Source organism: Protopterus annectens, chromosome 3.part0, assembly GCF_019279795.1.
Source record: "Protopterus annectens isolate FY-2018-M chromosome 3.part0, PAN1.0, whole genome shotgun sequence".
Lineage (NCBI taxonomy): Eukaryota > Metazoa > Chordata > Ceratodontiformes > Protopteridae > Protopterus > Protopterus annectens.
Window position 1 is genome coordinate 392,851,128 of NC_056731.1, and position 15,405 is coordinate 392,866,532.

Here is a 15,405-nt window from a genome sequence, read left to right on the forward strand (position 1 = left end):
TTTCAAACATTTTAGTATGTGTGTCTAGGGTAACATGTCTTCTGGCAATTAAAGCCTTTATTTTCATTTTGTCATAGTCTTAGAAATCAGTTGCTTCCATGTCCATGAAGGCCATCAGTGGTTCACCATGTAGGAGAGCTGATGAGGTCCTGGCCCAGTCAGTTTGATTCCATTCCTCCTTGTGGGCATATGGTTCAAAGGTGGTTTGATACAGGTCAGGGTCCTCCTCCTGGGTTAGCTGTTATAACAGTGATGCTGTTCTTGGAGTAGCTATTGATTATTTTAAGGTGATAATTAATTTGGCTGTAGCCGCTGTGGTAATGTAGTAACTGCTCCAATGTAGTTATCTTGCCACATAGATTGGTACATAGGTGCATTCAAGAAAATGTCCCAGCAAACCACAAGATGTCCTTCAAGGATGCATCTGCAGTCATCACATATGGGTTGTCCTGCCTCAGGCAGCCCTTCGGTCGGCCGGATTCCAAAGTCTGGGTCCAGCGTCGGCTGATGTCGCCCTTTCCCCGACGTCACAACACCTGGGGTATAAAAGCGTCAGCCGACGCCATCTTCCTCAGTCTTTCTTGCTGCGTGGTGCCCGAAGCAGAAGCAGTTCGCAAGTGCCGGTCGGCCAGCTCCTGTATTTTCGCTATCCGAAGACTTCAAAAGCTAAGTACCCCACTGGGGACTCTTTCTTGCCTCAGCCGATGTCAGAAAAAGTTAATAATTGTTTAACTTGTGGGAAACAAATACCTCATAAGGAATTTCCACTCTTATTGTCTTCCTTGCTTAGGCCCAGACCACAACGTCTCGGCCTGCTCTGCCTGCGCTTCCTTCAACCGACGCACTCTTAGACGTCGGTCGGACTTCACAGAAGAGTTTTTTGGGGATAGTTTTGCTTACAAAATGCCATTTAATTAAGAAACGGAAAGACAAGGACCGACACACTCTGACCACGGTTTCGGCTGAAACCGCGGCTAGGCCTACCGCGAGTGTCTTGGTCTCGGCTGATACCGAGTCCTTGGTACTTCCGAACCCTGACATAATACAACCGACAGCCTCGGTCCCGGAGGCTCCTACCGAGTCGGTTACAGAATTGCCTTCCGAAACTGGTGTATTGGAATCTTCCGACACCATACCTTTAGATAAAGCTACACCAGCACGTGGTGCAGCCAGGCCTCCTGCATCCATGTCTATTAAGGCCTTCACCAGGGCTAAAGATGCAAAACACACTAAAGCCATGCCTCCCAGAGTTATTCCTCAGGGACCTTCTTCTAGTTCACAGATTTTAACTTTAGCAGAAGACCTGATCTCCTTAATTAGGGGCTCTCAGCCTCATCCGGACAGGGGCTCCCAACCCCCTCTAGACAAAAGGCCTAGGATGGATCCCCCTGATCCCCTTTCCTCAGAGGAGGCCTCTGCTGAATCGGATCACTCAGACTACCAGGAGGAGGCTTATTCGGCCTATGAGGATTCAGATGCAGAGGAATCTATTCCCTCAGCCTCCCCTCCTGAAGAGCTTTCCTTTGGGGAGACCCTTCACACTATGAGAGAGCATTTCAAATGGCAGGGCCAGGAATATTCTGATTCCAGGAAAAGACTAAGAACTTTTCTTCATTTACCTCAGCATAGACCTTTGGCTATTCCTCCTGTTTTAAATGTGATTGATGATGTATATTCTGACTCTCGTATGACCCCTGACACTCTACCTCCGGCCCCTGTTAAGCCTGATAGGTATTACAGGGTCCCAGACACACATAATTTTCTTTATAAGGCCCACTCTGCTGACCCTGAAACTATTTCACAGGGCCCTAAAGGGGTTGCAGCTGTTGCTACTAAGAACCCACTCCCCTCTGCAAAGGAGTCCAGGGCATTAGAGAGATGGGGTAAAAAAGTGTATACTTCTGCCACTCTTGCTATGAGGGCATTAAATTGTCAATTTCACATGATACAGTATCAAGAGTATTTGTTAGAAGAAATGCATAAGAAATTGTCTTCCTCTGAACCCCTGGACCGTAAATCCCTTCAGGATCTGGTACACAATTCCCAGCAGGTTAGCAACCATTTCTTGCAGTGTGGTTATGATGCATTGGAAGCTTCATGTAGGTCAGCAATGACAGGTGTTGTCATACGCAGGCATGCTTGGCTGAAGGAACAATCCCTGCCAGAACATGTTAAAGCTAAGCTTTTGGATGCTCCACTGGAAAAGCAAAAGTTATTTGGTTCCACTGCTCAAGACGTCCTAAAGAAATTTGAGGAAAAGGCAAAATCTGTACAAACAGTTAAGGATTTTCTTCAAGTCCAACCGCCTAGATTCAGCAGAAACTGGCCTTCCAAGAATTGGTCCTTTCCGGACACAGAAAGGTTTCAAAGGGGCAGAAACAGGCGTGCCAGAGGTAGAGGCCAAGCTAGGGGCTCCTACAGAGGCCGTCAATGGCAACCTCCACTACAGACAGGCAGTTCAGGATCTGCAACTGCTGCACAAGGACAAACTCAGTGACTCTGCTTTGACTCCGCCAACCAGGGCTCAATTAGAAGCACCTTTGGGCGGAAAGCTTTCTTTATTCTCAAGAAATTGGCACAACATTACAACAGACAAATGGACACTACAAATAATAGACAACGGATACAGGTTCCATTTCCACACATTGCCAAAGAGAAAAGGCATACCAGGTCTGCCACCGAATCAAAGGACAGAGGCTTTGAAACAAATCTCAAACTTACTACAAATGAAAGCCATAGAAAGAGTTCCTATTTCAGAACAAGGCCAAGGATTTTACTCCAGACTATTCCTTGTTCCAAGAAAAGAGCACCAATGGAGGCCTATTCTAGACTTGTCCGTACTCAATACTTATCTCATTGTGCCAAAATTCAAAATGCTGACTCTACAGCAACTCCTTCCCATGCTGGGCAAGGGGTCTTGGCTGGTTACTCTAGACCTCAAGGAGACATACCTGCATGTCCCTATCAGACAAAGTTGCAGAAGATACCTCAGATTTCTTGCAGGGTCAGAGCATTATCAATTCTCAGCATTGCCCTTTGGCTTATCTACTGCGCCCAGAGTATTCACGAAATGCCTGGCATCAGTAATAGCACACTGCAGACTCCAGGGGATGCAAATCTACCCATATCTGGACGACTGCCTTATACAAGCGGACAACCAACAAACTCTGATAAAGGACTTAAATTATGCCATCAATCTTCTACAGGCCTTGGGATATACAGTCAACATGCACAAATCAAGACTTGTTCCATCCCAAAGAATAACCTTTCTGGGTGCGGATCTAGATACAACCACCCAAATGGCTTATCTCACAGAAGAAAAACAAAATCAACTACCGGATTACTTCAAGAATCTGACAGGACAAACTCAGCTGACTGCAAGGAAAATCCTGCAGGCCCTGGGTTACATGGCATCCTGTATTCTTCTGATTCCACAAGCAAGGCTACATATGAGAAAGCTATAGTAGTACCTAAGGAGTTTATGGACTCAGCACAGTCACAGTTTGGAAACTCTAATCCCTCTCATTCCATGCCTTCACAAGGAATTTCTGTGGTGGGCTCAGGCCAGCCAGTCCAACAGAGGGCTGCCCTTCACAAAGCCAAAAACCTCCCAAACTATTACAACAGATGCTTCAGACCTAGGTTGGGGAGCACACATGGAGGGCAGAGGTATCCAAGGACAGTGGTCACGAAAGGAGCTACGCATGCACATAAATCAAAAAGAAATGCTAGCAGTGATACATGCAATCGAGGCCTTCAAGCTCTTTCTGCATCCAGGCCATCTACTAATAAGGACAGACAATGCCACAGTTATGTGGTACATAAACAAGCAAGGAGGTACCCATTCTTACCCTCTGTGCAGACTGGCAATGAATCTATGGGATCTTTCCTTGAAACTCAATATACAGCTACAGGCTCAGTTTGTGCCAGGGAAGGGCAATACACTGGTGGACAGCTTAAGCAGAAATATCATGGATGCACACGAGTGGATGCTGCACCCAGACATTTTCCAAAAGATAACACAATCTTGGGGGAGCCCGGACATAGATCTATTTGCATCCCCCCACAATCATCAACTAAAGAGATTCTGCTCGGACATACCACCCACAAGCATGGAAAGTGGACGCTCTCTCTTTCAGCTGGAGAAATCTGACAGTGTATGCATTTCCTCCTATTCCATTAATGACCAAGGTGTTACTGAAGATCAGGGCAGAGCAGCCAAAAGTGATCCTGATTGCTCCGGACTGGCCAAGACAGAACTGGTACCCACTGCTAAGGAGCATGTCACGGACGAAGCCATGGCCCCTACCTCTATGGCCACTTCTACTGACACAGCACAGATACAAAACTCTTCACTCCAACCTGAAAACATTGCAACTAACAGCGTGGAGAATACCTTGACTCCTCCTCAGGATAGGCTATCCCAGAGAGTAAAGAATATTATTCTGGAAGCTCGCCGCCCTTCCACAAGGAAGACATACTCAGCAAAATGGAAAAGATTTCTCATCTGGTACACCACAAAGGGCCTAGATGCGACAATGATGAACATGCCACATATCCTGGAATACTTGGCAGAAATGTTCCACAATGGACTGTCTTACTCTTCTATTAAGATTCATGCTTCAGCAATTTCAGCTGAGTACAATACTGATCCTCCTGTTTTCTCTCATCCTCTCCTAAGACAGTTTCTAAGAGGGATCAAGAACATCAAACCTCCTAGGAAACCACCTCTACCTGCTTGGGACCTTAACTACGTGTTGGAAAAACTAACACTGCCTCCATTCGATCCAGCAGCATCTGCAGATCTACAGTATCTCTCATGGAAGACTGCTTTACTTCTGGCAATAACCTCAGCAAGAAGAGTTTCGGAATTACAGGCCCTAATGGCAATTCAGCCATTTATTATTTTCCATCAGGATAGAATTTCATTAAGAACTAATCCTACTTTTATGCCAAAGGGTGGTATCCAGGGTTTCATTGAATCAAGCTATTCACTTGCCTACCTTCTTCCCAAATCCACAAAACAAAGGGGAGAAACTGCTGCACACCCTGGACATTCACAGTTGCGCTACTACTTGGACAGAACTAAAGGTTTCAGAAAAACTGACCAGCTGCTGATAGCATATGCTTCTGGTACTCAAGGAAAAGCAATTTCCAAACAGACAATTTCAAAATGGATAGGAAATTGCATCCGCTTTTGTTACTCATTTCATGGAAAGACTGTACCAGCTAACATCAGACCTCACTCTACGAGAGCCACAGTCACCTCCACAGCCTTCTTAAGAGGGGTGGCTACAAAAGACATTTTAGAAGCTGCCACATGGAGCTCCGTGCATACATTTGCCAAGCATTACAATTTACCTCTATATTCCAGATCCAGAGCAGGCTTTGCTACGGCTGTCCTGCAGGGTATCTTAGCTACACCATCCTTTTCCTAGTACCTCCACCCCCAGATTGGCTATGGTATTCTACCCATATGTGATGACTGCAGATGCATCCTTGAAGGACATAGTACAGTTTTGTACCTACCATAAATGTAGATGTCTGATAGGTATGCATCTGCAGTCAGGTTTACCCTCCCTCCTTCCCCTCTCTGGTATTCCTAGGGTGCTTACCTCTCTATTAGCTAGCTGAGGGATCTGTCAGGGTGTATTTGTTTTATATATATATATTTTTGAAAATGTTTGGATTTTTTATTGCATTTTTTCCAAATTTAGCCTTCCTAGAGGGCACCTGGCATCTGGGGCAAGAAAAACTGAGGAAGATGGCGTCGGCTGACGCTTTTATACCCCAGGCGTTGTGACGTCGGGGAAAGGGTGACATCAGCCAACGCTGGACCCAGACTTTGGAATCCGGCCGACCGAAGGGCTGCCTGAGGCAGGACAACCCATATGTGATGACTGCAGATGCATACCTATCGGACATCTACATTTATGGTAGGTACAAAACTGTACTTTTCTCATTCTCTTTTTAGGGAAATTTCAATAGCACAGAAAAAGACTTGTGATACTTAATGGGAGTTGCATTAACGTTGACAGCAGTAGGTAACTACTTGGGTCACTGCACTTCCTTTACAAAGGGCGATTGCTCTCTGTCTTGGACATTCCTTAGTCCTCTTGGTATACGTCCATGATCACTTTCTGTTCTGCCTAATACAAAAAGATTGCTCCCTACCTTTAAAGTAATAGGCACATTAACAGAAGAAAAAAATAGCTACTTAGTGTTACAGCATAATAGCTGAACATAACAGATCTTACAGACTGTTTACAACATTATCTCCAGATGTATGCAATGTTTATACCAGTGTTTACACATTGACAATGTTTTGGGTTACATATACTCTTCTAACCTGTGAGTGTGTGCATGCATTTGTTATAGATATGAATATGATCTGAAGTTGTTGTCTTCATTTGATCTTCAACCTGTGGATTCCCGGATCCGTCTTGGATCCGACTCTGCCACATGTCCAGCATCTGATCCGATCTCAAAGCTCCTCCACTTAGCAATAATGCTCCTGTCCCGCCCCCCCCCCGTCCCTGTCCCCCCAAATCTTGTTTACCGCTCTTCATGTCTGAATTGTGATGCATGCTCTATGCTGTAAATGTGGTAAGTGCTTGTTTTGGTAAAAATCTTCTCTTGTCTTCTCTCTTCTGCTATTTCTCTGCTTTCTACCTCCCCTTTGCGCTTTTCTGTCAGTTTGTTAAATGACACACACAGGCATTCACACTGTTGTATTCACTAAACTGAATGTTTTTTTCCCCTCTATTTAATAGCATTGTAAAAGGTTGGCTTGTTCATAACACAATTTTGTTGCATTGATTATGTAAAGATAAGGAACTGAAACTGATTCATGTGCATCTTTCCAGGGAGCAGATATTAAGAGTAAAGGAGGATGAGAATGTTCCCTTTTTACTGGTTGGCAACAAGTCTGATTTAGAAGACAGGAGGCAAACATCTGTGGAAGAGGCAAAAGCGAGAGCTGAGCAGTGGAATGTCAACTATGTAGAAACATCAGCAAAAACTAGAGCAAACGTTGACAAGGTAACTTAACACACTTGCAACCTTTATGAAACTTTCCTTTTCGGTAATTCTCCCTGTTGGTTCGTATTAAATGCACTTTAAATCTTTAAGAAAAACACAGAAAGAACCTGGATATTGGTTTCCTCAGAGTGTCTTGTGTTGAGCTTTGTTTGATGTCAGAGAGATTTAATTTGGCACCTGAATACCTTTTCTCTGTTTTCTGCTTTAAACTGCTTTTCACTTGGCAGTACTCACACAATGCTGAGGGTTCTCTTCAAAGATAATTTCAGAATTTTATGTTGTCGATTCAGTCAAAGGAGGTACAACTGTTTGGCTACACTGGTAAAAATATGAATGTAGCAGAATGTCCCTTTTGTTGCTATTGTTTGCACTGTACCTCTCAAATGTCTTTGAATTTGCCTCAACTTTTTATTTTGTTTCTTGTAAAATTTGATTTTGTGACAAAAGAGTGATTGATAAACTCTTTAAGTAATGCTAAACTTTACAGTTACACTATGCACACTATGCAAATCATCTTATTTTTTCCAAGTTCTCAAGTGAACATCATTATCTGTGATTTAACACCTTTGTCTATCATTGTTTTTGGATTTGTTCAAATTTCTAGATAAGAAGTCTTGAGCTGTGCTTGGTGCTTCATATACCCAGCTTCACATGGTTTCAGTCATATTACAGAAACCTAAAAACAGTCTCTGAAATAATTATTCTAGGAAAAAAAATAGACCCCCAGATTCAGTAAAGCTTACGTGGTCGTTATTCAAAGTGTATGCATCGTACGGCCATGGAAAGTTTTAGATTTAGTAAGAGTAGTGTAGAGGTGTGCAGCCCTGCACAAATCAAATAAACACAGCGGGATGCTAATTACAGCATAAGCAGCTGAATTGCATGCTAATCAGCCAACCCAACATGAAGCTATTCAGTAAGCAATAAAGCATCCGTGTAGACTCAGTGCTGGTTTATCATGCATATTCCAAAACATTTGTAATACAGCCACGGAAAGGAGTTTACACAGAGAGAACCATGTCAACTGCTGCATTTACAAGGTAAGTCTTGAACCTGTAGTTTATTTTGTAGTAATAGGAATGAGTGGCATATCCTTATATCACACTAATAGAGCAACATATCCTTGATAGTGCTATAACTGTAACTTGCCTTTGCTACCCCCTCCCCCACAAAAGAACAGTCTGTCCTTGTTTGTTCCATAACAGTTTTCTCACCTATGCTCCCCCCAAAAAAAGAATGGGAAAATGGCCCAGTCTGTTAAGAAACCCTGTTTGAAAATGCTAAAAGTTCTAGCAAAGGAACTGTCCCTGAAATGTTTGTACATACTTATCACATAGGTTTCTATTTTCATGTATTGGCTTAGGTTCTTAGGATGATATTAGGCTACTGGCCGAGAGGCCGTTATATGCCTAGTCAGGAATTTTGCCCATGTTCCCTCAAAGTCAACACCCATTTCCCCATCCAACAGGGACACAGGTGGGATCCCAGAGGTGCATTTTTTGTTCCCCATCCAGTCATCCAGGTTCCTCTTAAAGAGGGCTAGATAGGTACTCTGCTTGACATGGAGAGGGAGTCTATTCCACCGATGATGGAGTCTTTAGGACACAAATCTACCCTGCCAACAGGTTCTGTTGATGTCACAGACCAGGGTGAGGCCTTGTGTGGGGGTTGCAAGAGTGGAGTTTGACTTATGGATATGCAGCAACTCCATCAAAGCTGGGTCTGAGATGGCCTTGTATGCCAGCCACAGGTCACCTCTGAGCAGTCTGTATGAGGCTGAGTAGAGGGACAGGGCTTTTAGCCTATCTGTATAGGATAGGTGTTTGAGACCCTGGGTTTTCCTGGTCAGGAACCTCTGTGGTTTCTCCAGCTGCTGCATGTGCTTGGCAAGGTAGATGCCGAAGGAGGCATTGTGCTCAATAGTGGGTCTGATAAGGGAGTAGTACAGTGATGTGATGAATGGATGAAGTACTCGTATTTATGATGTGGGCCATGTAGAAAGCCTTCCATACAGTGGAGACAATGTGGTGGTCAAAAGTCAGGTTGCTATCAACCTGGATGCCTAAATCCCTCATGACTGATTGCATGCTTAATACGTTGTTATTAATATGATAATAAGTGAGGATGCGATTTTCCCCAAAGGGGATAATGATGCATTTCTTGGCAGTCAGTTTGAAGCCATGCTTGTGGCACCATTCATTAGTTTGGGTAAGGCCCTCTTGGAGCATGTGCACATCACTAGGGGAATTTAAGACAGCACCCAGCTTGCAGTCATCTGCAAACTTGGTCAGCCACAGACCACTCGTTTTGGCTTGCACCTCAGAAAAGTGTATCCCATACAATAGAGGCCTCAAGACCGATCCTTGGGGTACACCGCACGTTACGGGTCTACTACTAGAGGTGTCTTCCCCTATTTTGACTGAGTGGGTTCTGTCAGTGAGCCAATTAGCTACCCATCTGGTAACATATGGGTTGGCAGTCATGTGTACCTCTGAAATGGCTTGGCAAAAATGCCCATGCCATCACTGCACTTCTAACTAATGGATACAGATAAACGTGTAAAACCATATGCTTCAGATATTTCTTAAATACATTCAAGCATATGCAGTATGTAGCTGACCAAATGGAAGCATACCTTCTGAAGTGCAGTACTTCTCTGTACAGATATATCTTGAAGAAATAGTGTTATGTGCAGTCTTTGCAACATAAACAAGTGTCCTCACCATCAGTTTGCCTAGCTACATGGTTGCCTTTCTGTGGTGTAGATTCAGGGCTGTTAGCTTGGTGAAGATGCAAAATGAGGTGTGAACTCAGAATTGCTGAATCCCAAAAAGTTGGATCCTTGTAGGAGATGGAAACATAGTGCAGGCACTTGGTCAATGTTTGTTTTTAATGGGCTGCCAGTGTGACTGATTAGTGGTTGAGAGAAGGAAAACAGCAGTACTGCAGACTGCCTTACTTCCACTGTTGTGTCAGGTTAGATCTACAAAGTGTTAGATGTAAGGCTGGAAATGTAAGTAAGCAGCACACAAGTCACAGGTTGTGTTCCTTAACTTCCAACCTGCCCTTCATTTGTTGGCAACTGCATATATTTCCACTTAATATCCTCACACATCTTAAAGCCAATTATGTAGAATGGCTTACACACTGCATGTCTTGAGTACTGATCAGGTAAATGTAGAATGGCCAACAAACACACAAATGTAAGACAGAGCTGTATATTTGCAAGCAGTAATCGTGACAGGTTGTGTGATCAGTAGGTGCACTGCATCCAAAACTTATACATGTACAAATAAGACTTGTATGGTTTGATATCACTGTAGATGTTGTTGCAGTTGGTTGTGTCCATATTGAGTTAAGTTCTTTGCTACAAAGCTGTTTGTGTGGCAAAGAGGGATAAGGCACCCATCCTGTGATCTGAAGGTGCATGTGAGTTAGAGTTCAAATCCAGACCCAAGTAGAAATATCTCATGTGCAATGACATTGTCTGTTGTGTATGTTGCTTTTCCTCATTTCAACCACCTCTCCCTTTTCTTTCTTTCTTTTTTTTTTTTTAAATTGGCCATTTTTTTGTGAGCTGTGCCGCATAACACAAACAGGGGAAACAGAGAAAATGAATGTCAGGTTTGGCTCTGCCTATCTGGTTTGTGCGAAGTGCAGCAGTGCACAGATTGGACAGCTAGCCCACCAAGAAACAGACAGGACCCAGACAGCTGAAAATAGAAACTGGAAGCATTTAGTTAATATTTTTGGCCATCGCACAAACCTGGTAAGCAGTGTTGCACTACAGTTAACAGTGAGACCTTAAGTATGATTAGTAAAATAGGGATTATCATGTAACTAGTTTTGTGGCAGCAGGTGTTAAGTGTAGGGTTGGACTACAGATGGTCTTGGGTTCTAGTACAGGGTGTGCAACCTTTGTTTTACTGTTGTGACATTATAGCTTATAGCAGTTAACTACAACATAGACAACTGTTTTCTCAACCTTCTTGTAGCAACAAGTGTAAATGTAAGACTGCCATACACATGGTCCTGGGTTTGAATACAGCATATTCCATAGACTTTTTACTGTTGTTCCACTTCCCATTATAGTCGCTCTCACTTGTAACACTTGACATAGTATAGCTGATATGAATTATATGTATGAGGGCTGAGGCACCAGTATAGTGTCAATTATATATTTATTTATCTGTTATCACATGTATTATCAAATGTATGACGCTGGGCATACTGTGTAGTATATTCCTGTAAGTATGTTTCTGCTATCTGGACTGCCATGGCCTTCACATTTGTCCAACACACATACACAAATGCATGTACATCCAATAACTTTGAATTTGCTTTGCATGCAACTGATGTGCTCCGCTTACCATCATGCAAACACAGTGCTCGGAGGTGAACACTAAGGAGAAGGAGATGTCAAGTATTCCAGCCAGTGTTGCAGTGAGGTGGCAGTGATGACAATCTAGTGGGTGAGAACTCTATTCTCACTGTCACCCAGCTTAACGACCATGGGTTCTGGATGTTCCCACCCTTACCCAAGTCATGGTGTCTCCCAACTTTTTGTGTCCATCACCGTCCCTGTCTCTTGTCTTGTTTGTCTCATCTATCTGCAATTGCTTCCTCACCTACCCGACTTACCTACATAGACAGCACAGTAGAAGTGTGTATCATACAGTTACTTTTCCAATGACATGGATTGCCAGTATTTTTATACTTGCACATGCCTGCACATCCATTTCATGCAAGCCTCCCAACCCCTTGTCTCCCTCATGGCCTGCTGATGAGATCTACTATAAGTTCATCTGCACCCCTGTGTAAGTCAGACTTGTACCGTGGCACTTGCATAAAGTACTGGGTTCTGTAGTCTGTGTACTTAGATAGCTATGGGTTCTATTCCCACTGCAGTCGATTTGGTGTATGTGTGTCTAGACAGCAGAGCAGAAGTGTGTATCCTACAGTTATTTCTCCAATGTCATAGATTGCCCGCACTTTGATACTTGCCCATGGCTACACATCCATTTCATGCAGTTCTCCCAACCCTCTCTCTCACATGGCCTACTGATGTCAACTTCTGTAAGTTCACCTGCACTCCTTTATAAGTCAGACTTGTGCTTTGGCGCTTGCATAAAGTACTGGTTCTATAGTGTGTGTAATTAAATAGGTAGGGGGCTCTATTCTCACTGCAGTCAACTGCGCATGTGTGTGTGTGTGTGTGTGTGTGTGTGTGTGTGTGTGTGTGTGTGTGTGTGTGTGTCAGCTGTTGCTTGACATTACAGAGAGCATTTTACATCAGCATGTGGGACACTTATCTTCTCCTCCTCAACAGACACTGCCGATGTCATCAGCTATGTCACATTTTTGGATATGCAGTATTCCCACTAGGGCAGGGTCACCTCATCTTATACAATAAAGTTTACAGTGACAGACATGGCTTTTAATCTAGCCACATACATGATGGCATGGTTTGTAAGCCCTGTGTTATCTTGCTGAGAAAGCCATGTTGCTTATCCAGCTGCTACATGTGTCTGGTGAGGTATATGTGAAAAAAGAGCATTATACTCTTATTAGTGTTGTAATGAGGTTTGACTACAGTGCTGTCATACATACAATCCTAATATCTCAGTATGATGGCATGACTTATGATGTGCACAACATTGTGCACAACATAGGCTTTCAGTAGCAGTGTGGACACTTGGTGGTCAGTGTTCAAATTGCTATGTACATGTATTCCCAGTGCTTGCATCACCGGATTTCTGCATAGCAGGACTGTTTGCATTGTTGTGATTAACATGGAACTCCACTTGTCAGACAGACAACATTACAAGCACACATTTCTTTGTCACCATTTGTTTGTGTGTGTTGGCTCCTCCTGTACTATGTTACCACCATTGATGGACTCAGTGATTGCACACAATATGCAAGAATCAGCAAACTTGGTAAGCCAAAGGCCATATACTTTAGCCTGAACTGTTAAGAAATACAGTTCAAACAGTGAAGGGCCAAGCACAGATCCCTGGGGTTTGCCAGTGGTGACATCTCTCATGGTACAGGTTGATTCACCAACTTTCACAGTATGTGTTTTGTCAGCAAGCCAGTTAGTTGCCCATCAACTGATGTGTAAGGTTTAATCCCCAGCTTGGAGGGTTTGACATTGATACCTGCATGTGTGATTGTATGAAAACCCTAGGCCAGATCACAGTAGGCAGTATGCATGGTCTTACCTTCATCCAGGCCTATCACACAGAATCAATGGGCTGTGACAACATCACAGATCACCTATGGCATGACTCAGCAGATACACCTCCTTGATACGGTTGAGTACACATTTCAACACACCCTCCACATGACCTATGTTCCCATACAAGAGTATACATCAACATGCTTCCAGCTGAGTTGGGGGGGACAGCACCTGATGCATGCATGTATAAAGATATCCTGACTGTACATAAGGATTTGTCTAATCCCCTGGGTCATCCTATAGTTTCGAGTAAGGAGTATTTTATATATAAAATAGGACAGTTTTTACATTTTTATTTGCTACCCAAGGTACATTTGCCCTCATATGTAAAGGATGTTTTTGATTTCTTAAAAAAATATTCAATGGAACCAAAATATGTACTGGGCTACCTTAGATGCAAAAAGCCTGTACACGAGTATTTATCACGATTTTGGGATGGAGGCCCTGAGGGGTTTTTTTAGGTAACAGTCCGGTGACAGAATTCATCATGGAACAGGTCTATTTTGTTTAACAAAAACATTTTTTGAGTTTGATGGAATATTGTACCATCAAAAACAGGGAACAGCGATGGGGGCAGCTTTTGCCCCTCCTATGCAGACTTAAGTATGGGCCTATTTGAGGTAGAGTGTGTGTATAAGTCAAAATAAAAAAACAGCATATAATAAAATGTTATAGGTTCATTGATTGCATGATTTTCTTATGTGAAGGAGGTGAAGATGAGATAGAAAAATGTATATTGGAGTTGCAACTTAATAGATTTCATTTAGAATTTGAGGGATTAAAAATGGGCAAAAAGTTTCTTTTTTAGATGTGGTGCTGGATATTAGTGATGGAAAAAAACAATAGAACATTGTACATAGTACATAGAAAAATTGAAAGTGGAATTCAGTATTTACAAGCACAGAGTTGTCACCTACCACATACTCTCCAAGCTATACCATATGGAGAGTTCATACATTTGTATAGATTGTGTAATGCAGATTTTACAGTAGAAATTGAGAACTGTTAATATGTTTAGACCTATAGGTTATAGTAGTGAATTGTTGGAAAAATGTTGGGATAGGTTTATAAGGTGGTATATAAACGAGGAATGTAAAAAGGGAAGAAGGTATAGATGTAATGTTAAATCTATATGTAGTAAAAAAGAGGATATTTATTTTGTAACGACATATAGTTGTTTTAGTCCTAAACTAGTGGACATGGTGAAATTTTATTGGTGTTATGTGACATCTTTCAAAGATTTTTCTCAATGGGTGAATCGTATGCCCATGATATCCTATAGGAAAGGAAGAAGTGTTAGAGATTTTGTGGTTAGGGGAAAATTTGTCACCCCCCCTACGAATTTTACAAGAACTCAGATAGACTGTGGAACTATACCTCGTGGGAAATGCAAAGCTTGTAAACACATAGTTAAAAGTTTATTTAAATAAATGGTTTTAACTTCAGTGTAAAAGGCCAATTTCTGTGTGATACAGAGGGCATTATCTAAGCCCTGAAATGCCCTTGTAAGAAATCTTATGTGGTGGAAAGTAAGAAACCCTTTAAAGTGAGGTTAATGGAACATTTAACAGACATTGTTAGGAATAAAAAGGAAAGCTCTATAGCTGAACATTTTAATAGAGTACATGGGGTGGAGTCTGCAGGTTTAATTGGCACTGTGTTAGAAAAAGTAAATGTTCGGTATGACAATGTGGATATTAAAAACAAGTTATTATTTAAGGAATCTGTATACATTTTAAAGTATGATACTTTAGCCATGAAAGGGTTACATTTAGAATATAATTGAAGATTTTTAATCTGATGGCTTTATTGGAATGTTTAATTAAGTGTTAAATGGTTAATAAGTATGTGTATATAAGGCAGGTGTGTTTTGGAAATGTTCTACTCCTGGGAAGGCTTTCTGCCGAGACGTCAGAGAAGAATAAAGTGTTTTGGATAGTGGCTGGTCATTTTGGTGTTTGTTGCTTCCAGTTGTGGTGGTACATTAGTTCCATCGGGGTCAGAAACTTCGACTGTGAGGAAGATGACCATGTCATCATGAACCTCTTCTACATGTACACTAGTAATATTCCAGAAGTGTGCAACAGACCTGTGTGAGTTGTTAATGCTATATCAGGTCTGTT

General features: G+C 42.5%; 1 protein-coding gene across 3 annotated transcripts in view; it reads left to right on the forward strand.

Annotated features, from left to right (window-relative positions):
- The window catches only part of RALA (RAS like proto-oncogene A), a 734,484-nt gene that overhangs the window by 630,908 nt on the left and 88,171 nt on the right, over positions 1-15,405 (forward strand). For all 3 annotated transcript variants that reach the window (XM_044064842.1, XM_044064841.1, XM_044064843.1), the window contains exon 4: positions 6,867-7,041. In XM_044064842.1, coding sequence (XP_043920777.1) covers positions 6,867-7,041 — 175 coding nt within the window. The remainder of the gene's footprint in view (positions 1-6,866; positions 7,042-15,405) is intronic.